The sequence below is a fragment of the Schistocerca americana genome, chromosome 7 (genome assembly GCF_021461395.2).
Source record: "Schistocerca americana isolate TAMUIC-IGC-003095 chromosome 7, iqSchAmer2.1, whole genome shotgun sequence".
Taxonomy (NCBI): Eukaryota; Metazoa; Arthropoda; class Insecta; order Orthoptera; family Acrididae; genus Schistocerca; species Schistocerca americana.
The window spans coordinates 591,861,815-591,887,500 of record NC_060125.1 but is presented as its reverse complement, the minus strand read 5'-3'; the positions used below and the strand labels follow the sequence as shown (position 1 = coordinate 591,887,500).

At 41.5% G+C, this 25,686-nt stretch overlaps 1 protein-coding gene across 1 annotated transcript; it reads left to right on the top strand.

Annotated features, from left to right (window-relative positions):
• On the top strand, positions 1-23,930 carry LOC124623118 (prostaglandin reductase 1-like). The gene is made up of 3 exons (XM_047148907.1): positions 1-60; positions 15,776-16,126; positions 23,478-23,930. The coding sequence occupies exons 1-3, from the start codon at positions 1-3 to the stop codon at positions 23,928-23,930; spliced, it is 864 nt and encodes a 287-aa protein (XP_047004863.1).
• The last annotated feature ends 1,756 nt before the right edge of the window (positions 23,931-25,686 follow it).

Genomic DNA, 25,686 nt, shown 5'->3' with positions numbered 1-25,686 from the left:
ATGATAGAAATTTCAAATAGGTTTGATGCTCTCAGGACACAAGAAGATCAAGACGAGGATGTAAATAAACAGTGGATCTCTGTGAGGAATAATATCAAAGAGGCACCGAAGGTCACAATAGGTACAATTAAGAACAGGGGGAAATCGTGGTTTGGTGAGGAATGCAAGAAATTGGTAGAGGAAAGGAGAAAAGCGCGATTAGATTGGAATAGAATGGGAGACAGAAAACGAGAGGAGTTCTTGAACATGAGAAGGGAAGTTGGTCGTAGGCTACGGGCAAATAAGAGGGATTATTTGAACAATCAAGTTAAAAAAAATGGAAACAAACAGTGAAACAAAAAACATTAGGGAACTTTACCTAGACATAATTGGTTACAGGAAGGGGTTCAAGGCTAAGACAATTGCACTTCAAGAGGATGCCGGGGGAATACTGACAGACCCCAGTGCTATATTAAGTTAATGGAACGCGTATTTTGAGCATGTATTAAATGTACACCAGGAAGCAGGAGATGAGCAGGCGTACGAAATACATACAGCAGAGATGCAATCAACAAATTGAAAAACCGTAAAACACCAGGATCAGATTGCATAACTGCAGAATTAGCACAAATGGGGGACAGAAATTGGTGGAAGTAGTTCACAAAGTGATAACTAAAGTATGGAACTCAGAGATGATACCTGAAGAGTGGCAAGAGTCGATTCTGATCCCAATTTTTAAGAAGGGCGACAAAACGGATTGTAGTAATTATAGAGGGATTTCGCTATTACTATTATGTTCCAAAATTTTCTCGAATATTCTGCTAAGCAGGCTTACACCACATGCAGATGAAATTGTGGGGGATTACCAAGCTGGCTTTGGGAGGAACAGATCAACTATAGACCAAATATTCACCCTGCGTCAAATTTTTGGAAAAGAAATGGGAATACAATTAACCATTTCATAATCTTTTCATAGATTTTACAAAAGCATATGATTCAGCATTGCAATCAAAATTGTACAGAATTCTTTTGGAACTTGGAATACCAAAGAAATATGTTAGACTTATAGAAGGGAGTTTGAAAAACACAAAAGGTAGAGTACGCGTGGGGAAATTGGAGTCAGAAGAATTTTGTAATAAAGAACGGACTTAAGCAAGGAGATGTCCTGTCTTCGCTACTTTTTAATTTAGTCCTAGAATATATTGTACGAATGGTAGCAGATAATTCAGAGGGTGTGGAGTTAAATGGAAATATTAAGATATTAGGGTATGCAGATGATCTAAACATCACTAGCGATAGGGAAGAAGTTGTTACAGCAAATGCGAATGCGATTTCAAGGCTAGTGAAGATGTAGGCCTAAGGATAAGTGAAGACAAAACTAAATACCTGGCTACTACTAGAATGCCAACAGCAGTAGACCAGGAAATGTTAAGAGTGGGAGACATGCAGTTTGAAAAAGTGAACACATTTAAGTATCTAGGCGTGGCTTCGAGAAATGAGATTGAATCCGAACTGAAGAAGAGATTACGGACGGGAAATGCGTGCTACTTCTCACTGAGTAGATTACTTTCATCACGGATACTGTCTAGGAATTTAGAATATACAAAACTATTATTCTACCAGTTATGTTGTATGGGTGTGAGACTTGGTCTCTCACTGTGCAAAATGAAAAGCCGTTTCGGGTATTTGAAAACAAAATTTTGAGGAAAATTTTCGGAGCAAAAAGGGATGACATTAACGGAGCGTGGCGAAAACTGCGTAACTAAGAGGTTTACGAACTCTATTCAAGCCCTGACATAATCAGCATTATTAAATCACATAGGCTGCGATGGGCGGGTCACGTAGCTCGAATGGATGAGGGCAGGGCAGCGCGCAGAGTACTGGTAGGGCACTTAGAGGGAAAATGTCCAGTGGGGAGACCGAGGCGTAGATGGGAGGACAATGTGAAGGATGATTTCATGAGCCTAGGTATTGAAGGTGAATGGAAAGAAATAGCCCAAGACAGGGACAGATGGCGAAAATATGTTGCTGCGGTAATGGACTCTCGAGTCCGGTATGATCAGTGAGTGAGTGTGTGAGTGATTGATTATTTTTGTTTATTTGCAGTGTAAGGAACATAAAAACTAAAAATAAAAATAAGTTCCTACACAGAGAAACGATCCCACGGCCCTCGGCTGACTGTTCAGTACTCTTTTCCGCTGCGCCAACTGCTGCGGAGAAAGTACGATAACATAAATTGCTCGTGTCTCTCCCGATCCGCGCCAAAAATGCTACTCTTTTCTAAGCGTTTGGCCATCTGTAGCACCCACATCTGTCACTTCCATTTTTGGCCGAGCCCTGCATGTACCATAAATTTAAGCGAAAACGGTGATGACGAAGAGGCACGGTCCCTTTGTGAGACTCATGATGTTTTATCTATGACTTGACACTCTTGTTGTTAGCATAGTCACCTCAGTCGTACTCGTGATCCTACTCCACGTGTTAAGTCAAGTGGTTTATATTCTGCCAGCGACTCACCTTGAAGAAGGCTATCAGTCATGGCTATCAGCTACGGTTATCATCCACGATATCAGACGGTGAATTAACACTATTCCGAATACGCTCGAAAGATGGTGGAATAAGATGTACGGAACACTTTACAAACTAGCAAAAAATGTAGTAATTACTATTTCTATCAGTTTTGCCTATTGATTGTTGTTTTCGGGGCAACTTATACATTGCCAGTCTTCGGTATAAAAGCTTGATAAAGCTGGAAAATACCCGGAAGAATACTGTAAACAGAATGTTTTGCCAGCTAAACTTACGATATTCTAAAAAACACGTTTTTGATAACATACACATTTATTTAGCTTTTGAGCTATTGGAACACAGTCTCAATGACACTAGGTAACAGATACATCAAAATACATCCAGGTATAGTGAAAAGATAATAGTTATAAACATAAAGCTGTGGGACACAACTAATTCTACTTTCATATTCCAGTATGAAAATAATTAAAAAAAAGGTTTAGCTTTTGGGTCATCGGAACAGCGTGTCAATAACAATAGATGCCAGATACCTCAGGGTACATCCAGACATTATTAAAAACAATAGTTATAAATATAAATTATGGGTCACACTAATTCTACTTTCATATTCCAGCATGAAAATCATAAAGAAAACTTTAGTAGCATATACTGGTAGATGTAAAGCTATGGACGTGGGTCGTGAGTCGTGCCTGGATGTCTCAGTGTGAAGCGCATTCGCCGGCAAGACACTTAGGTTCGCCGCGCGGTTTGAGGCGCCATGTCACGGACTGAGCGGCCCCTCCCGCAGGAGGTTCAAGTCCTCCCTCGGGCATGGGTGTGTGTGTTGTTCTTGGCATAAGTTAGTTTCAGTAGTGTGTAAGTCTAGGGACCGATGACCTCAGTAGTTTCGTCTCTTTGGAATATACACATACATTTGAACATCTGAACGCTTAGGTTAACCCAATCTGGCACACAGTTTTAATCTGCCGGGATGTTTCAGTAGTAATAACAATAATAATAATAATGCACTACTGGCCATTAGAATTGCTACACCACGAAGATGACGTGCTAAGACGCGAAATTTAACCGACAGGAAGAAGATGCTGTGATATGCAAATGATTAGCTTTTCAGAGCATTCACACAAGGTTGGCGCCGTTGGCGGCACCTACAACGTGCTGACATGAGGTAAGTTTCCAACCGATTTCTCATACACAAACAGCAGTTGTCCGGCGTTTCCTCGTGAAATGTTGTGGTGATGCCTCGTGTAAGGAGGAGAAATGCGTACCATCACGTTTACGATTTTGATAAAGGTCGGATTGTAGCCTATCGCGATTGCGGATTATCGTATCGCGACATAGCTGCTCGCGTTGATCGAGATCCAATGACTGTTAGCAGAATATTGAATCAGTGGGTTCAGGACGGTAATATGGAACGCCTTGCTGGATCCCAACGGCCTCGTATCACTAGCACTCGAGATGACAGGCATCTTATCCGCATGGCTGTAACGGATCGTGCAGCCACGTCTCTATCCCTGAGTCAACAGATGGGGACATTTGCAAGACAACAACCATATGCACGAACAGTTCGCCGACGTTTGCAGCAGCATGGACTATCAGCTCGGAGACCATGGGTGCGGTGTGACAGGTGATGAAACATGGCTCCATCATTTTTCACCAGAGACGAAGAGGCAATCAATGGAGTGGCATCATGCAAATTTACCCAAGAAAAAAAATTCAAAACCACACCTGCTGGAAAAGTTATGGCTATGGCGTTTTTCGATTCCGTAGGACTCTTGCTTGTGGACATCATGCCAAATGGAACCACCATAAATTCTGATGCATATGTGACGATACTGAAGAAACTTCAAGTTCGACTGAGTCGTGTTCGACCAAATCGGCAAAAGCAGGATGTTTTGCTGTTGCACGACAATGCACGGCCACATGTCAGTCACAAAACCATGGAAGCGATCACAAAACTTGGATGGACAACACTGAAACACCCGCCTTACAATCCTGACCTGGCTCCATGTGACCATCATCTCTTTGGGAAACTGAAAGACTTCGTGGAACAAGGTTTGAAACGTCCCCTTTGAACAATTATACATGACTGTGCTTAAACTGACACACAATATTTTTTAGCGCAACGCAATCTGACTTTCAAAATTCGCTACAAAAGAATGTCCCTGACTAACATTAAACTATACCTTTCACAAATCACTTACCTCACAAAAATCTTCGCTGCTCAAGCTACTGCAATACAGCGAGCGCCACTACTGCCAGCTAAATAACAGATTCAAACTATGGAAGGCACTAACTACTGATAGGGATAGTTAGCAAATGAAAGATATTAATAGAGAACAAACAATGTATTTACCTTGATATCATCATATATAAATATAGCAGTTCATGACAAATTTCAAAACTCCGCCATCTCTCTCCCCACATCCACCACTGCTGGCGGCTCACCTCCAACTGTGCAACGCTACGCGCTGTTCACAGCCAGCTGCCTAACACTACAATGGCGAGTATTACAACAATGCAAAGCAGCCACAGACTGCACACAGCACAGCCAGTGATTTTCATACAGAGGTGGCGTTACCAATAAAAAAAACCTAAACAGCCTACTTACATAGCCCCCATGCTCCCCACAAAAAATTTTACAAAATTTTTTTGGGCAGTGGCCAATAATGATTTGATAAAAGTTTTCATAATTACAATAACAAAGAAATCAAATGCACACACTTATTGATACAATGTTGGTCAAAAGCTAAAAATTTCTCACAGTCCATAAAGACAGTCCACATTGTTCATCGCAGTAAAAATGCAGAGTTTTTCTCAAAGTCTGAGCAGTAAAAGAAAATGCACATAGAAGTAGTGGATTTCCATGCAGTCTTGAAGAAGTAGTGTTGTCCTTCCAACGGAAAGACAGTGCTGACTCTTGACATGCAGACAGGTAATGGGCCACAACATAGCAAACCCACAGCAGAGTCATTCGACGTTTTGAAGAATATTGGTAGGTAGGTCATCACAGAACAGACCCACTGTAGTCCTGGTAGAGATTACGGTATTGGTGGGCCACCAGAGGTGCAGACCCACTGCAGTCCTTGTAGCAATTGGTGGGCCTTCAAAGATGCAGACCCACTGTAGTCCTTGTAGAGATGGCCAGCAGCCATCTGTTGCGATTGTGCAGGTGCACATTCACCATCGAAGAGTCTTGCGGAGAATATAGCAAGTCCATAAACCACCACTTGTGCACTCACAAAGTTTTTGAAATTGTCCTTAGAACCAGCAGTGCTGTTATCCAGTCCCTTGCTGTATCATTAACACACGTGCAAACACTATCAGTCCCTACTTCTCACATATTGTCCATATACTATGACCAACAGAAACGTGTGCAGTGAAATGTAACTAACAAGTTAATAATATCATGAACTGGTGACAATTACAATTTTATAACATAAGAATACAATAACAAAGGTACAAAACACATCATTAAAAACATAATAATACAGATAACATTTGTAGTAATAGGGGCTTTACAAAAGAATAGAAATAAACATATACATCAGTGTTACAGGAATTATGACATAAGTAAATACATAAAGATCACAAGAACTTTTGAAACATCACCTTCACATGTGAGCAACAAACCAGAATAAATAATGTCTAAGCATATTTACAAGGTAAATAACATATTATTAATGCAAATTATATTTGAGGATAACAGTATTCCTCATCATAGTGAATGTAGCTTAATATTAAAAGAAGAAAAAATTCTATGAAACTACACAGAGAGCAAGCTACAGTAAATCTAAATTACCAAGCAATGCAACATTACAACTAATATGAGCCAATGATCAGCAACAAAAAAAATAAATCTAGCTTAGCAGAGTAACACAAATTAAAGTTCAGTAGCACTATGCCTGGCAAACAGCAGCTTATATCTAAACATGACATAGCTCAAGCAGAAAAAATATTACAGTAAAAACAACAATGCAGATAAGGGAAATGTATATTCACATCTTAATATCTATGTAATTAAAGTGGTGCACCACAACAACTGATTGTAAAAAGAAATATTACCATGTACTTGAAAAGAAAATTATGTGTTACTGTTACTAGTTCCTTCTTATTGTTCTTTCCTTTCCAAGTGCTCCTTTTTTAAAGAATGTGGATCATAAAATAATTATTTAATAGATCTGTTGACAGAAAGTGTTCACATTAGCAAATGCATTTCATTTTATAAAAGCAATGCTGCAACACAGCTGGAAACCAGATATCAAATGAAATAAGCAATCACGCAAACCAAAGCATAAAAACATCATTCAATAGCTATGTGGCATTTCATAAGTCAGTAGCTCTCAACTCTCGTAGAAAGACACTTGTCATTATAATGGCCTCCCCTTTTTTTTTCTACCTGTGCCGCTGAAAGGCTAATGGCTTTTTTTTTCGGGCGGCTGTCGCCCAGGTGGGTGCCCGCGACGCATTACGTGCAGGTGGTCACTTAACTTTCTTACGGAAATATTTACGACAGCAGTTTCCGCTACAGTGACAGTCTCACATATAAAAATTTCACAGGTCGAGAATTTGCGTTACAAATCTGTAGAAACAAAATCCTGTAAATATAACAGAGTCCAAAAAATTTTCGCCAGCATTGTGATACATTCACGCATTTACACACATTTCATAACTCTTAAAGTACGATTCTTGGTTTCCAACAACCTTTTCCACAAATCAGAGTCCCTAAACACTACTCATTATTCCTTACCTCATTATACATATACATATTCGTCGACACTTCTTCAATATTTCATCATGAGAAATACGTAGCATAATAAACATTCCTCAACAACATAATACACATCGTCGTCGTAATAATAACATCATAACACCTCAGTCAAATCTCAAAATCGTCGTAGCTTCCTCCAATAATTAAAAAAAATTCTCTGCTCATGTCAAAAGTGTCATCTGCCTCAAACGTACTTTAAAAATCATGAATCTATACCAAATATATCATTCAAAGCTTTCATAGTATCACAATGGTTCCAAAAAAAAATATGAACAGTTTACAAAGTACAGACAAAATACAATTTCATAAGTGTGAAGTTATCCAACTCTGTAATTGCGTAAACATCTGTCACTGACGTAGTAAAAAAAATGTTTATCTCTCAGTGAAATGATCAGATAGCTGTGTAATTCTGTGTTAGAGAAATATGGTACCGATGTGTAAAGTTGTATAAGCAAATACCATATTAGCTACGGTTCCTTGTGGTTGCCACACACATGGTACACAAAGTAAGCCTGTACCCCCCTGAGGATTAATGTAATTATACCCTCAGGTGTTACCGATTACAGCAATGGAATGAAATGTGTCACGGAAAACCTTTGTATCATTGTACTCCAAATATCTTTAAAAATAAATATTTTAAGTACAAAATCAATCACTCAAATACGTGTCCTGTAGCGCTAAATGTGCGTCTTTTTGCAACATAATCTCTGTGGAAGTGTCGTAGTTATCGTCCTCTGAAAGCTAAGTTCTGCAGAAGTCAATGTACTTACCTAATGATAAACAAAAGTGAAATGCTTTGCGTAGAGATATCTTAGTTATTACGCTTATTGTTGTGATGATGAAAGTACTGTGCTGTAACGTATTGTTGTGCTATGGAAAAGGCTATCTCCTTGTAGCTATACCACAAAAGTTACTAATAAAGCATGTTTTGATTTCCAGAAGAATTCAGAAAAACTGTGCAGATATAAAACAGATACACCGCAAAAGCAACATTGTAAATTGTCACTCATTAGTAGCGTCGTGATAAAACCGTGTAGTTGTCACTTAAACTAACCACTGTTTCTTCTGGTATCTCACAGAAAGTACGTTAAACCCAGAATGTATTTTCAAGTAAACCAAAATGTTGCATTAAAATCTCATTAGCAGTACTGGTAAATGTTCTAAGTATGTAAGCCTTATAGTCGTTCCATAATCGTGCAACTAACAAGCAAGAATGTACACACACAATAACACTGTGACATCTGTTCACTATAACAATGCATTCGTCATTTCTGTTTCAATACGTTCTCTTGGTTCTTGACTGGATATTTAACTTCAAACATTGTTGCATGTTAACAGTTTCTTAAGTCTGACAAAGCATACTAGAAACGTGAAGTGAAAAATTTTGTGGGAAAGACAAAGTTAAAAGGCAGATTATCTTTCAATAAACGGTTTTACATGTGAAATGTGGTACAATCTTTTACTCTTCAAAGTACTCAGAATTTCAGCTTGAACGCAATTATCATGCAGTATACGTCAGTAAAGAATACTGGAATTTTTCACAAGGTTAGCGTCTATGTTATTTTTCTCTGAGCCAGCCGGCGCACGTGGGTGCCTGCGGCGCGAGTCATTGTCTGTCTCTTTGTTGGCGCGCGTTGTTATTGGGATTAGGAGACCTAACTTCTACGAATTCGCCTTGCCGAGAGGGCCCAGCTCTGTTAGAATCCCGCCAGTTCTGATGAAATTCACGTCTGTCGTTTTGTCGGTAGTTTACATAGTTTCTTGTTTGTCAGTCATGTGGTGGAGAATTTCTCCCTGAATCGTAACTCTGCGCTGGACCGTTGCGTCTAAAGTTATTCTGTCTCCCGTAATAATAATTATTTTGGTTCCAATATTGTCTGTTTCTCTGATTGTCTCTGTAATAGTCATTACCGCGGAGAGGTGATCTTTCCCTGTAATTATTACTACTCTGCCAACGGTTATCATACGGGTGGTGTCTGTTTTGGTCACGATTTGCGTTTTAAGAATAGCCTTGTCGTGTCCACTTATTATTTCTTTCACCGCGGAATTGCAACGGATGTGATCTGTAATTGTTGTGCTCCTGCGTTCCGCGATTGTCAGTGTCAATTTCTAATTCTTGTAAGAGTCCCTGAAATGCTTCAATGTCGTCTTTGCAACGTCCTGCCAAAATAATATGTCGTAAATGTTCAGGCAGTTTGATTAAGCAAATGCGGATGAGTTCTGAGGGGCTGTATGGGTTTGAAAGATACTGATTCTTATGCAACATGTCTTCAAAATATTTCATAAGACTGGAAAATTCAGATTGTTCGAAACGTTTCATCATTATGATGCTATGTTTTACTCGGTCTTGTGTGGCTTGAGACCAATATGCTGAGAGGAAGGCATGGTAAAACTCTCCTTCACTGTGGCAATCGTGAATTACCGATCGCATTCTTACAGCTGGTTCATTCTCCAAGTAGCCACACATAAATTCTAATCTGTGTTCTAACGACCAGTTGGGAGGAAAACAATGCGAGAATTGATGGAGCCATGCTTGTGGATGAATGTCGTTGCCAGAATTCTTAAATGTTTTGAATTTACGTGTAGTGATGAACAGCTTATAGTCAAAATCATCATGTCGCCGAGTCACATATCGGTCATTGTTAGGTCGTGTCGGCCGTTCCATCTCAATATTCGGTGCACATTGCCAATTTCTTTCATAACTTCCGAAATGCCCTGTGTTATTATTTTGTGGCTGTTCCGTATTTCTGTGTCCCTCTTCCCGTATTGGGGCGCGAGTATCCTCTGAAATACGTAATTCTTGTATTACCTGTGTCAGCTGATCTTGTACTTCCCGGATTTCTCTTTGGTACTGTGTATTGATTTGATTTTGATTCTGTTTGAATTTTCTAATTTGTTCATACTCTTCTGTGTCAGTGAAGGCTACAGGTCTTGTGTCATTCAGATCATCATCTACCTTTGTAGATAAGTTAGTGACCTGATCCGAAAGTTCGGCTACTTTCTCCGATAGTGAACACATTTCCTCAGTGTGTTTTTCTGAACCAAGTTTCAGAGTGTCCATTTGTGTTGAAATCGAATCTACTGTGTCCTTTAAGTTTTCCTGAGTTTTTGCAAGTTGTGTAACCGAATCGGTAGATGCAACTGAGTCAATTTTAGCCCACAAGGTCTCATGATTTTCATGAACAATGGTTTGCAGTTCTTTTATGGCTGCTTCGTGATTCTGCAATGCATTTTCATGCCGCGAAAAAATAGGTTGAAAATGCTCACAAATTTGTGTTTTTACGTCATTACAGACTTTTTGACATTTCGATTCAATGTTATGTAACTCAGTAGTTAAATCTTCACGTGTTTGTTCAAGTGCTTGTTCCAATGAGTCTAACTTTTTAAGATTTTGTTCCACTGTGTCTAACTTTTGAAGCTTTTGCTGTGTTTGTCTCTGATTTTGTTCCATTGTGTCTAACTGTTGCTGTGTTTGTCTCTGATTTTGTTCCATTTGTTGCATTAATTGCAATAATAATGTATTAGTGCCTGGAATCTGTTTCTCTACGCTTTTCGGCAGTGCATTTGCACCGGCAACATTCACATTTTGACAAGCAGAAAACGGTGATGACCCAAAACCTGAATCTACAGTATTTGCGAAATTGTGTCCTGTCATTTCGGATTCCTGAGGCGAGCTGTTGCCGACCGATTGATCGATAATGCTTCCCCGTTCACTACCTGTTTCACTGTCTACACCATTGTTTGCAGCCCGCTCCATTTGCCTATGCACAATTACCAAATTACTACTTTGAACATCAGTTAATTCATTACTCGGTGGCGCTAACACACTGCTTTCATTTTCACTGTCATTTCTCAGTTTACTTTGGAGCCTAGTATTACGTTTTTCACACGCCATTATTGTCACAATATTTCACATGACAACACAGAAAAACACAATTTGAAGATCAAAAATAAGAGAACACATTAACATAGCACTGAAAATAATATCTAGTTAATTGCAGCTGCGAAATACTTGGTGCAAATCTACATGCATGCCACAACTGTTTTACTGTACAACAATTAAAGACTGCAACTACAAAGGAGATTTTCTCTACAATTACGTGCTAGCAATAAACAATAGCTACACTAATTACACAAACTACAAGAAAAAATCAGAAGATTCCAGTGAGGTATCCTGGCAGGGTCGCCATATGAAACGTCCCCTTTGAACAATTATACATGACTGTGCTTAAACTGACACACAATATTTTGTTAGCGCAACGCAATGTGACTTTCAAAATTCGGTACAAAAGACTGGCCCTGACTAATATTAGACTATACCTTTCACAAGTCACTTACCTCACAAAAATCTTCGCTGCTCAAGCTACTGCAATACAACGAGTGCCACTACTGCCAGCTAAATAAAAGATTCAAACTATGGAAGGCACTAACTACTGATAGGGATAGTTAGCAAATGAAAGATATTAATAGAGAACAAACAATGTATTTACCTTGATATCATCATATATAAATATAGCAGTTCATGACAAATTTCAAAACTCCGCCATCTCTCTCCCCACATCCACCACTGCTGGCGGCTCACCTCCAACTGCGCAACGCTACGCGCTGTTCGCAGCCAACTGCCTAACACTACAATGGCGAGTATTACAACAATGCAAAGCAGCCACAGACTGCACACAGCACAGCCAGTGATTTTCATACTGAGATGGCGTTACCAATAAAAAAAACCTAAACAGCCTACTTACAGGTTTCAAGATGATGACTCCCTTGTGCACGCTGCCAAACAGTGGCTCCAACAGGGTGGTCCAGAATTTTATCGTGCGGGTATAATGGCGCTGGTCCAAGATGGCGTAAGGCAGTTGAGAGGGGTGGGAATTATGTGGAGAAATGAAAATATTGTTCCTAAAGGATGTATCCACACACTGTAAAACTTTCAAACACGTAGAATAAAAGATGGGTTTAAAAAAAATAGGGTGCATTTCTTTTCGAGCGACCCTCATATTATTTCCAGCTCCATCGACTACAACGATGCCGCAAAAGCAATCAAACACAACTTCTATAGGAAAGTACTATGAGGATGAGCATTATTCAAATGAGAGTGCCGCGCGGGATAGCCGCGCGGCCTGAGGCCCTTTGTCACGGTTCGCGTGGCTACCCCTGTTGGAGGTTCGATTACTCCCTCGGGCATGGGTGTGTGTGTTTTCCTTAGCGTAATTTAGTTTAAGCTAGATCAAGTAGTGTGTAAGCTGAGGAACGGATTATCTCAGTAGTTTGGTCCCGTAGCACTTACCACAAATTTCCAAATTTCGAAATGAGAGTCCGAAGTGACAGTAACACATTTCGTTTTGTTTTGAACATTGTCCAACCTTCTCGATTTATGGGAAGATATCAAATCGTTTTATGTAATTTTCGCAAACAGTGTTCGTATTAAAAATTAAACGGTGACAGTTATGCAAAAACAAGGAGCTATGGACAATACGCAGAACTGTCAGACAAGAGTGTGACTAGTGTTTTATTCCACAATCTTCCGATGTCAATGATATTTCGGATCGAGCATCTGTTCCTATCGTAATTCACGTAAAGAGTATAGTCTTGGTTCAAATGGGTCTGAGCACAATGGGGCTTAAATTCTCAGGTCATCAGTCCCCTAGAGCTTAGAACTACTTAAACCTAACTGACCTAAGTACATCACACACACCCATGCCTGAGGCAGGATTCGAACTTGGTCCCGTACGGTCGCGCGGTTCCAGACTGTAGCGCCTAGAACCGCTCGGCCACTCCGGCCGGCTGAGTATAGTCTGTTGTGCAAATTCCATAACAGTCTTCTAGCTTGGAAAACGTCGCACTCACTGCTCGAATATTCATCATTCTTTAAAGAAAATTAGTGCAAATTAATAAAAGCAAAATTTACTTCCCAACACATGCACAACCAAATTATTTAATTTGAAGTCACTGCACGACAGTATGCTCTTTTTGTAAATCTTGCTGAGTTTACAAATGTTTATGTTTAGCAGCGAAACTGGGCATAAATCGCTATGCAGAATCGACTGTAACATAAGTAGTTGTTGTGGTCTTCAATCTGTAGACTGGCTTCATGCAGCTCTCGTCTCTAGTCTATTCTGTGCAAAGCTCTCCACCTTCGAATAACAATTGCAACTTACATCGATTTGATCCTGTTTACTGTATTCGTCTCTTGGTCAAACTCTACAATGTTTACTCCCCCACCCCATGCACACACACTTCCCTCCAACAGCAAGTTGACAATTCCTTGATGCCTAAGAATGTGTCCTAACAGCCGATCCCTTCTTTTAGTGGTGTTGTGCCATAAAGTTCTTTTCTCTCCTGATCGATTAAGTATTTCTCATTAATTAAATGGTGCAACTATCTCTTTTCGAGCATTCTTCTTCAGCACTACATTTCAAAAGTAGTTTGAATAGTAGTAGTAATATCTGTGCTAATGAAAGTCTGTCTATGCAGCGATATTATTTAAGGCCGTGAATCTCTAACAGAAGAGCATCACAATATATCTTCTGCTAGTGGTGTGACTATTCCAGATATACAAATTAGCACTTAAGAACAATAGAGGATAGGTATGTTACAAATAAACAAAGGAGAGACAGAAATAAATGTTATTATATCATTAAGTCAGAGAGCGCACAAATAACAACAAGCAAAGGTTAGTAGAGATTCTTGCGTCTGTGAAAAGATAATGCGCGAAGCATGCAACAACTGCCAGTGTCATACCTTTGCAAAAGGTCCGGCAGAGAACCTGAGAAATTTCTGGCCCCATGTAAAATCGCGAAGCATATCTAAGGCTTTCATTTATTCCCTTGTTGACCAGTTTTTTCTGTGGCAGTTAAAGATAGCAAAACGAAAGCCGAAGCTTCAAATTTCGCATTCGAGAAATCGATCACGCAGCTGAATCGCACAAACGCAGCGTCATTTGAGCACTGGACAGATGCCTGCGTGGACGACACAGTAATACGTATCTGTGGCGTGTTAGGGAACAGCTGAAAGATTTGAAAGTAAATAAGTCACCAGGTCCGGATGGAATCACAATTCGGATTTACAGCGAGTACTCTAAGGCACTGGCCCCCTACCTAGCTTGCATTTATTGCGATCTCTCGCCAAGAGACTGGAAAAAAGCGCAGGTGACTACTGCACATAAGAAGGTAAAAGAACGGATCCGCAAAATTAGAGACCAATATCCCTAACTGCCGTTTGCTGCAGAATTGTTGAGTATATTCTCATCTCGAATATAACACATTTTCTTGAGGCTGAGAAGATAATGCCCACGAATCAGCATAGTTTTAGAAGCATCGCTTGTCCTTTTCTCACGTAATATACTGCGAACTACGGATGAACGCCAAAAGACAGATTCCGTATTTTTAGATTTCCGGAAAGCATTTGACATGGCGTCCCAGTGCAGGGTATTAACGCAGATACGAGCATATACATTAAATTCATAGATGCGTGAGTGGCTCGAAGGTTTCTTAACTAACAGACAGCGAGTTTTCATCATACCGTTAGCAGTGCCCCAGGGACGTGTGATAAGACCGCTATTGTTCTCAGTATACATAAATGATTTGGCGGACGCAGTGGGCAGCAATCTGGTATTGTTTACTGAAGATTGCTGTGGTGTACCGTATGGTGTCGAAACTGAGTGACTGTAGGAGGTTACAAGATAACTTAGGCAAGATTTCTAGTTGGTGTGATGAATGGTAGCTAGCTCTAAATGTGAGAAAATGTAAATGCGGATGAATAGAAACTCCTAACCCGTAATGTTCGGATGCAGCATAAATCCTGCTTGACACAGTCACCTCGTTTAAATATCTGGGTGTACCGTTGCAGAGCAATATGAAATGGAACGAGCTGTAAGGACTTGGTAAGGAAGGCGAATAATAGCCTCTGGTTCATTGGGTGAATTCTAGGAAAGTATGGCTCATCTGTAAAGGAGGTCGCAAACAGTATGCTGGTGCAACCTGTTCTTGAATAGCGCTCGAGTATTTGGGATCCACATCAGGTCAGATAGAACGAGGACATTGAAGCAATTCAGAGGCGAGGTGCTATATTTGTTACCAGTATGTTCGAACAACAGGTAAATGTTACGCAGATGCTTGGGGAAATCAAATGGGAATCCCTGGCGGGAAGGAGACGTTCTTTTTGAAGAGCACTATTGAGAAAATTTAGAGAACTGTCATTTGATGCTGACTGCAGAACGATCCTCCTGCCGCCAGCATACACTTCACGTAGGGACCATAATGATCAGATACAAGAAATTAGGGCTCATACGGTAACATGTAGAGAACCGTTTTTCCCTCGCTCTATATGCGAGTGGCACAGGAAATGAAACGATTTGTAGTGGTACAACGCACACTCCACCACGTACTGTACAGTGACTTGTGGAGTATCTGTGTAGATGTAGATGTTTGTGGTGAGGTGTTTATTCGTTGTTATGCAGTGATATGCAGGTAACAGAATATTATCCTCTGCCCACAGGCGGCCCGCATCGTGGAGAGCCATGCTGCGGGCTTCCCAGTGGGGCGATACGTGGTCGGCTACTTGGGGTGGCGCGACCGCACCGTGGCCGACGTGGGGCCGGACGCTCCCTACTTCATGTCTCTGGCCATGCTGGTGCCAGACCTGGGGGAGCTGCCCCTCTCCCTCTCTCTGGGGGTGCTGGGCATGCCCGGAATCACGGCCTACTTTGGACTGCTGGAGGTCTGCAAGCCTAAGGAGGGAGAGGTCGCCGTAGTCAGTGGGGCAGCAGGTGCTGTGGGGTCCATAGTCGGGCAGATAGCGCGCCTCAAGGGGTGCAAAGTAATTGGCTTCGCGGGATCAGACGATAAGGTAAGACACTATCCCATTTTGGTTTCACTACACTGTATTGCAAAGAACGTAACTTCGAGGAAGAGAACATTTACATGAATTCAGACATGGTACCTGATATTCTGATTAGTTGAATCGAGAATGCCACCAAGCAGACTGGCGAATGCCTAAAACTGGACTGCATCTGTTCTTCCTGCAGTCTCAGATTTCTGCAGAACAAGCAGGTCCTGTCACAAGTAAAACTACTCGAGAGACAAGCCTGAATTTGAGGCAGGTTACTGGAAAATGTCGTGAATTTTGTGCCCTCCCTTAATTTTTTTCCTAGATTATAAAAAAGACCTTTGATTGTGTCATGTGGGGCGAGTAGAGGCATGTGCTCAATGATTTTGGGGTTTCGAAGTACCTAGTATCATTATTGAAAGATCTTCGTACCAGTCATACTGCAACCATAAAGGTGGATGGTGAATACTCTAAATGCTTAGACGTGACAAATGGAGTCAGTCAAGGTTCTATACCAGGGCCGGCCGCAGCCTGCCACACTTCGTGCTGGCTGCTTTGCAGGCCAAGGCTTGGTCCGGTCCGCCTTGCATATGGTCATTCCTTTCTGGAAGTACCCGGTGCAGCACGACATTTCATTTACACCACTCGCCACTAAAATTGCTACACCAAGAAGAAATGCAGATGATAAACGGGTATTCATTGGACAAATATACTATACTAGAACTGACATGTATTTACTTTTTCACTCAATTTGGGTGCATAGATCCTGAGAAATCAGTACCCAGAACAACCACCTCTGGCCGTAATAACGGCCATGATACGCCTGGGCATTGAGTCAAAAAGAGCTTCGATGGCGTGTACAGGTACAGCTGCCCATGCAGCTTCAACACGATACCACAGTTCATCGAGAGTAGTGACTGGCGTATTGTGACGAGCCAGTTGCTCGTCCACCATTGACCAGACATTTTCAATTGGTGAGAGATCTGGAGAATGTGCTGGTCAGGGCAGCAGTCGAACATTTTCTGTATCCAGAAACATGCGGTCGTGCATTATCCTGCTGAAACGTAGGGTTTCGTACGGATCGAATGAGGGGTAGAGCCATGGGTCGTAACACATCTGAAATGTAACGTCCACTGTTCAAAGTGCCGTCAATGCGAACAAGAGGTGACCGAGACGTGTAACCAGTGGCACCCAATACCATCACGCCGGGTGATATGCCAGTATGGCGGTGACGAATACACGCTTCCAATGTGCGTTCACCGCTATGTCGCCAAACGCGGATGCGAGAATCATGATGATGTAAACAGAACCTGGATTCATCCGAAAAAATGACGTTTACCCATTCGTGCACCCAGGTTCGTCATTGAGTACACCGTCGCTGGCGGTCCTGTCTGTGATGCAGCGTCAAGGGTAACCGCAGCGACGGTCTCCGAGCTGATAGTCCATGCTGCTGCAAACGTCGTCGAACTGCTGGTGCAGATGGTTGTTGTCTTGCAAATGTCCCCATCTCTTGACTCAGGAATCGAGACGTGGCTGCACGATCCATTACAGCCATGCGGATAAGATGCCTGTCATGTCGACTGCTAGTGATATGAGGCCGTTTGGATCCAGCACTGCGGTCCGTATTTCCCTCCTGAACCCACCGATTCCATATTCTGCTAACAGTCATTGGATCTCGACCAATGCGAGCAGCAACGTCGCGATACGATAAACCGTAATCGCGATAGGCTACAATCCGACCTTTATCAAAGTCGGAATCGTGATGGTACGCATTTCTCCTCCTTACACGGGGCATCACAACAAAGTTTCACCAGGCAACACCGGCCAACTGCTGTTTGTATATGAGAAATCGGTTGGAAACTTTCCTCATGTCATCACGTTGTAGGTGTCGCCACCGGCGCCAACCTTGTGTGAATGCTCTGAAAAGCTAATCATTTGCATATCACAGCATCTTCTCCCCGTCGGTTAAATTTCGCGTCTGTAGCACGTCATCTTGGTGGTGTAGCAATTTTAATGGCCAGTTGTGTAGTATTGAAGTGTGTCATAAGCTGGTCGGGACGACTCTTTACAGCTGGGCAGAATCATGGTGTCAGCGCTGTCTACCGTCCGCTATTTGTTTGTGGTATGACAGACGTTCACAGGTCCAGTGGCTGTTAGCACAAAAAAAGCAGTCTAGCAATCCATCGTCACAAGCATTTAAAAATGAATGGGGATGACAGAAGATAGGGATTATTATTCTCAATATGTCTTATGCATTTGCATAAGTGATGGGTACAGCAAATTTTTCTGTGAAACTAAACTGAAGGGCCAAAGAAACTGGTACACCTGACTAATATCATGTAGGGCGCCCGCAACCACGCAGAAGTGCCGCTAAACGACGTGGCATGGACTCGATTAATGTGTGAGGTAGTGGTGGAGGGAACTGACACTATCAATCCTGCAGGGCTGTCCACAAATCCGTAAGAGTACGAGGGGGTGGAGACCTCTTCTGAACAGCATGTTTCAAGGCATCCCAGAAATGCTCATTAATGTTCACGTGTGGGGAGTTTGGTGGCCAGCGGAAATGTTTAAACTCAGAAGAGTGTTCCTGGAGTCACTCTGTTGGACACGTGGTGTATCGCATTGTCCTGCTGGAATTGCCCAAGTCTGTCACAATGCACAATGGGAATAAATGGATGCAGGTGATCGGACAGGATGCTTACGTACGAGTCACCTGTCAGTGTTGTGTATAGACGTATCAGTAGTCCCATATCACTCCAGCTGCAACCACCCCCACCATTACAGAACCTCCACCAGCTTGAAGAGTCCCCTGCTGAAATGCAGAGCCCATGGATTGATGAGGTTGTCTGCATACCCGTACACGTCCATCCGTTCGATACAGTTAGAAACGAGATTCGTCCGACCAGGTAACATGTTTCCATTCATCGACAGTCCAATGCCGGTATTGACAGGCCCAGGCGAGGCGTAAAGCTCTGTGTCACGCAGTTATCAAAGGTACACGAGTGGGCCTTCGGCTCCGAAAGCCCATATTGATGATGTTCCTTTGAATGATTCGCACGCTAACACTTGTTGATGGCCTAGCACTGAAACCTGCAGCAGTTTGGGGAAGAATTGCACTTCTGTCACGTCGAACGATTCTGTACAGTCGTCGTTGGTCCCGTTCTTGCAGGATCTTTTTCCGGCCGCAAATATGTCGGAGATTTGATTTTTTACCGAATTCCTGATATCCACGATAGACTTTTGAAATGATCGTAAGGGAATATTCCCTCTTCATCGCTGCCTCAGAGAGGCCGTGTCCCATCGCTCGTGCGGCGACTATAACACCAGACTCAAATCTTGATAACCTACCATTGTAGCAGCAGTAACCGATCTAAAAGCTGCACCATACACTTCTGCCGTATGTAGGCATTGGCGACCGCAGCGCCGTATTCTGCCTGTTTACATATCTCCCTATTTGAATACGCATGCCTATATCAGTTTCTTGTATATTACAATACCATGCAGAAACAATTTAAAGAATTAGCGAACAATGAAAGAGCGAAAAATTACAACAATCGACAGACGGAATTCACTGTTCTGCAGATCAAGAATCTTTTTGTGCTACATGTACAGGCATGCCACACTGGTAGAAATGAATGGTATGAGTAGTAAAATTGCTGAAGTCGCTCACATTATTCCACTCTCAGTTGTAGCAGTTTTCCATGGAACTGATCGAAGGTATGGAGACTTTATATATCAAAGTACGTCGATTAAGTCAATACGCTATTGGTGAATTTATGAAAAAGAGGAGGACGGGGTGTTTGGAGAGGAGGCTTGAAAACTAGATCATCCAGAAAGGACTGGAGACCTAGTATTTTAAGTGGACTTGACTGCACACTGCCCACAATAAGACATTGCAAGGGAGAAACATCTTTCTTCTGATTTTATGGGAATGCATTCAAAAAGAAGATCGGATGATAGAAGGGACATATTCAGACAAACACAGTCCAATTCCCTAAGCTCGGACCGATGACCACGCTGTCTGGTCTCCTTCCCCAAACCAACCAACCAACCAACCCTAAGCTCGCTGCTGTTAAGGAAAACGCGAGGTTTGAAGAATTCATTGTGCCCATGAAAGAATTACAAGGATAGTGTCCTACGACAGTCTGTCTGTCTTACAGGTGTTCTCGAGAACGTTTGACGTCTCAGTTGAAAGCGCTCCTGTGCATGTGCAATTAACTGTAACTGACTGACCTGAAAGGTAGTTCCCGTTCTAATGAGAAATATTTTTACGTTAAAACTGTCTAGGACGTCTACATTGCTTTCCTCTCGTAGAATTTCCAAGTCTCCATAATGAGGTTGGAAAAGTGCTACAATATTTCGACCGGCATAATTGTGTGAAACACATTTTTTCTATTATGAAACTAAGCGAATCATGATTTACAGCAACCTGAGTGCGAAAATCTGTGAATCTGTCGGTGTCTGCCCTTACGCCGAGAGTTTGTACCGCACAAAAATTATATTATGTTTTCAGCGCGTCAAAAATAATTGCAAAGCACAAAAAATTGTTTCGTTCGTGATCTTTGTTGTTGGGAAACGTGAAATATAAAAGCAAGTCGTATACATTGCGACTGCACTACCATTTAAATGGTCTGTGTTCGCAGTTTCCTCCTCTTCCCCATTCACATACAGACAGCTTGCTGTGGTCACGACGGTAATGTGCAGCGATGCTGAGTGCAGGAAAATGTAATATCTACTCTTTGCAGATGATAGTACCCTTATTGTTGGAAGTGGGGAGGAACTTATTGATCTGTTCTCCAGAGTGAAGACTACTTGTTTAAATTTAGGTCTCTAGATAACCACAAAAAAACCCAAACTAATAGTTATAATACACCAAGATATAGATCAAATGCAACTAGCAGGCTGCTTAACAGATCTGAATGTACTGAATGACTATATCTGTTTACGGTCTCTGACAAATGACACAGGACAGTGTGATAAAGAATTTAAGTGAGGAACCGGATTTCCTGGTCCCGACGGTTAAACTCACTAAGGTCTGGCAGAACCGGGCAATATCCAAAACAATGATGATGCGTCTGGTGGAATCATTCTTGTACAGTCGTGAGACGTGGGCCGTGAAAGCTAGTGGCAATACTCGAACTGATACCTTCGATATCCGGTCGCGGAAGACGTTATACGTATCATGGACAGAAAGAAGAACCAATGCTTCCATTATAGAAGAACTTAGAGTGATAAGAAATTTATCTTCCCATCTCATTCAAAAATATTTCTAGGTCTTTGGGCAAATTTTGAGAATAGAAGCAGGCAGTTTAGGGAGGATCGTGTAGTAAGGCAAAATCGTAAGCAAAACACTACGAGAAAGAGCGGCAAGGAGATGGTTGGATCATGTGAGGAAGATTATCACTCTACCTCTCTACTTTATTTTAGAAAGAGTTAAAGATCGAGGTGGATGGAGACGTCTGCTCGATGATTCAGTTACTTAAGAAATAAATGACGAAATGAGGTGACGATATACAGTAATGAGTGAACCAACTAATGATGATGATGAAAAGGTCCAGATGGCGTTAGCTTAACATACAGTGTCACTACCAATTCTGCTGGGTGTTATTTATCCAGATTTCATTAGAAGAGAAACAAAAAATAATGAAACGAATATATGTACTGACTGAGAATATGGTAGATCTACGAACGCATTGTGCTCAATGTAGGGCCCTACATTCACAGTGGATTATACATGTACATGCAGATGTAGAAGCTGCATGTATGGTATAGCATCTGATCTGCACTTAATTGAATAGTGTGGCTGAGAGCTGTAATGAATATCTGAGGCACATAGTATTGGACATGTATTGTTATCAATGGAGACATGAAAGAAAGGAAGGACAAACTTGAAACTCAGCGACTACATGAGTATGGAGGTTTTTTAACTGATGAATTAGCTTTTATGAAGAGTGTTTTGTTTCCTCACTGTATACTGTATTGATAACACATTTTTTAATCATTTTCAAGCGATTGACTATTTATTGGCCGGAAATTTCACATACCCGAAATTCCTTTTTCTCTCGATCTAGTTACAGAGTTATAAATGTCTTTGATCTTGGAGAGTACAGCCAACTACAGCTACTCGAATGTCACCGCCATATCGGCTTTTTAGGAACAACGATCTATGCTGATCCTATGGAACAGAATACATCATAACATATCCGGAAGTTATTAAAAGGAAATAGTCAAAATAGAGAACACTACTACATTAATAATATCACTTTTATAAGTGCTAGTCAAATGAAAATGATTCTGATGGAAAAAAGCAAAAATGATTCCAATGGAAAAAAGCAAGTATACTTCATAACTTAAAAAGTAATCGGAGTAACTGCCAATACGTGTAGACCACTGTGGGAAAAGATGGTCACTACCTTCAGCGAAATAAGGAGCAGTCAAATGGAAATGAGAAGGGGGAAAAAATAAGTCAGCTGTTTATTATTTCAAAATTAATTGACGTAACTGTTATCACATTTATTCCACTGTGAGACAAGACGGTCGTTGCCTTTATGGAGACACGTTTGCGGTTGCCTACAGAATCTTGGTTGTAACCAGACGTGCACCTCTCCGTCCGAAGAAAAGCAACGGCTACGAATGTCTTTCTTCAGTGCTCCAAAAATGTGGAAATCGCGTGGGGAGAGATTGAGACTGTATGGAGGATGTGTGAGGACTTCCCAGAGAAACTTCTGCAGCCCATTGGAAAAAAAAAAACTTGGCAACTTGCCAAGGGTCAGGCCCACATATTGCTTCGATTTCGCTGCAGAAGTTTCGCTAGGAGACCCTCACACATCCTGTATAGAGTCTAAATCTCTCCCCATGCGATTTCCACCTTTTCGGAGCCCTGAAGAAAGACATTCTTGACTGTCAATTTGCTTCAGATGGAGAGATGCACACCTCAGTATAACCAAGATTCTGTAGGCAATCGCAAACGCTTATCCACGAAAGGAACGACGATTTTGTCTCACTGTGGAGTAAATGTGTTAACAGTTATGTTGATTGATTTTGAAATAATAAACAGTTGATCTAGTTTTTCCCATCTGTCTCATTTCTATTTGACTGCTCCTTATTATTCCAGAATGAAAAATAAAGCGCAATTGGAAATAATAATAATAATATAGTACAAAAATCTACCACACTTTAGACGTATTATTTATGGAGATAGAAAGGGGAAGGTGTTGACTGTGGACCTATTAGTAAGAACAGTCCAAACATTCGCCTTGAACGATTTTGAACGGTCACCTACAAAGCAAGATGAGTTAGTACTACTTCAATAACCATTTACGAAAATTCAGAACTCACGCTTCTAGCTGCGTAACTGGACTCTCTTCCGCAGGTGAAGTGGCTGAAAGAGGAGTTGGGATTCCATCACGCATTTAACTACAAGACAAATGACGTCACAGAGGCGCTGAAGCAGGCGGCACCTGACGGCGTCGACGTGTACTTCGACAACGTGGGCGGCGAGCTGAGCAGCGCAATCATCAACAGCATGCGAGAGTACGGTCGCATCTCCGTGTGCGGCTCGATATCTGGATACAACGAATCTAACCTCCCGAAGGCTACCATCATCCAGCCCGCAGCCATATTCAAGCAGCTCCGCATGGAGGGGTTCCTGTATTCACGGTGGCACAACCGCTGGGAAGAGGGCATTACCCAGCTGACGCAGTGGGTCCGAGAGGGAAAAATCAAATACCGTGAGACTGTAACAGAAGGGTTTCAAAACACCCCCAAAGCCTTCGCCGGTATGCTGCAGGGTGACAACTTGGGGAAGGCTGTTGTTAAAGTGTGAAGAACCGTAGTGTATCGGAAACAATTTCACAAGCAGGACAAGGACAATTTCTTTCAGTATTTTGTACACAGTACATCAAGAGAAAGGTGCATGGTTGCAATGGAATGTTCTTCAAAACTTATGTTTGTGGTTTCAGTTTTTCAATATCATTCCACATCATTATAAAAATTGAATAAATACATGAAAATAAATATTATAAGTGGATAGTTTGTGTTGTTGCCCCAGATGATAATTATACTAATATTTTGACAGGATTTGTAAGTAAGAAGTAAGTTTAAACAGTTTATTAACAGAGGCGGATTATAAAACATGCATGCTACACGTACCCATCATCACTGTGTCTGACATCCTAATTATGGTCGTATTGAAAGGCTCCATGACGAGCTAAGAAAAGAGACATATTTGCGCCCGAGGCCACGCTAGTTAATACTGTATGCTGCGGACAGTGGCCAGTGGCGTAATCTGCATCGCAGTGTGGCCGGACGCGCATCTACTGACCAAGCAAATTGTCAGCATTCCAAACAGGTTGGCTGGCGAGCGCGTGTATCGTACCGTACGCCTGCGCACAACCCTTAAACCCTTACATCACTTTACCCAGAGAAAAAGAGCAACCATAGGTGGCTTCAAACGACCCCCTGGGCGTTACGAATCTATTTCGCCATTTGCGGCATCAGAAGACACTGCAACACGTATTTCGTTTGCAAATACAGTAACGTTTGGTGCAAAGAAATGAGCCTTAAGGATGGCAAATGGTTCAAATGGCTCTGAGCACTATGTGAATTAACATCTGAGGTCATCAGTCGCCTAGAACTTAGAACTAATTAAACCTAACTAACCTAAGGACATCGCACACATCAATGCCCGAGGCAGGATTCGAACCTGCGACCATAGCAGTCGCTCGGTTCCAGACTGTAGCGCCTAGAACCGCACGGCCACTCCGGCCGGCTCAGGATGACAGTTTCATACATGACCAATGCTGTTGACAAAAGACAAATTAATAAAAACAATAAAAACACAATACTGATAATCAAGTATGCATTAACATTGCTGGATGAATCGAAGGACTTAATTCTATTCGCTGCTACAATGAAGTTTAACTCATTATTGCAAGAGATTACATTTTCATGGATGTCCTTAACTAAATTATTGTCTTCAGGAAAACTTGATAAGGAATGCTTTCCATATTTTAATATGTATGAATCATTGTAATAAACAGTTAACATTCTTGTTAATGGCAAATGTCCAGTGGCATGTAGTTGGCAATACACTAGGCATATCAAATAGTTCACACGATAAATCACAATGTGTGGCATTCAAGATTAATCCGCTATTATTCAATTTGAGTGTAAAGGGTACCTCAGGTGCATCATAATTTTTACATGTAAATGTGACATCAAGCGTGGAGTTAAATGAGAAAATTATACCCTCAGAACATCGTTTAAGAAATGGATGATAAAGATGTGTTAAAACTCTATAGCAATCATCTCTTGGGGAATGATTCATAAACAATTCTTTCTCACAGCTGTACACTCTACTGTCTAAGAATACTGCCAATTCAGGGCGATTAACTTATGACTACATTTACACATATGCAAATCACTTTCATTTAGGGACACAAAATATCTTCAGTCCCTGCTGATCAGTAGGTAATCATTCAGTACATACTTTACATGAGTACCTGCCTGTGTCCATTTCATGGGGTAAGTATAAATCTTACACATTTCAAAATTATGCTTTGATCTAGCAATGAGAATAG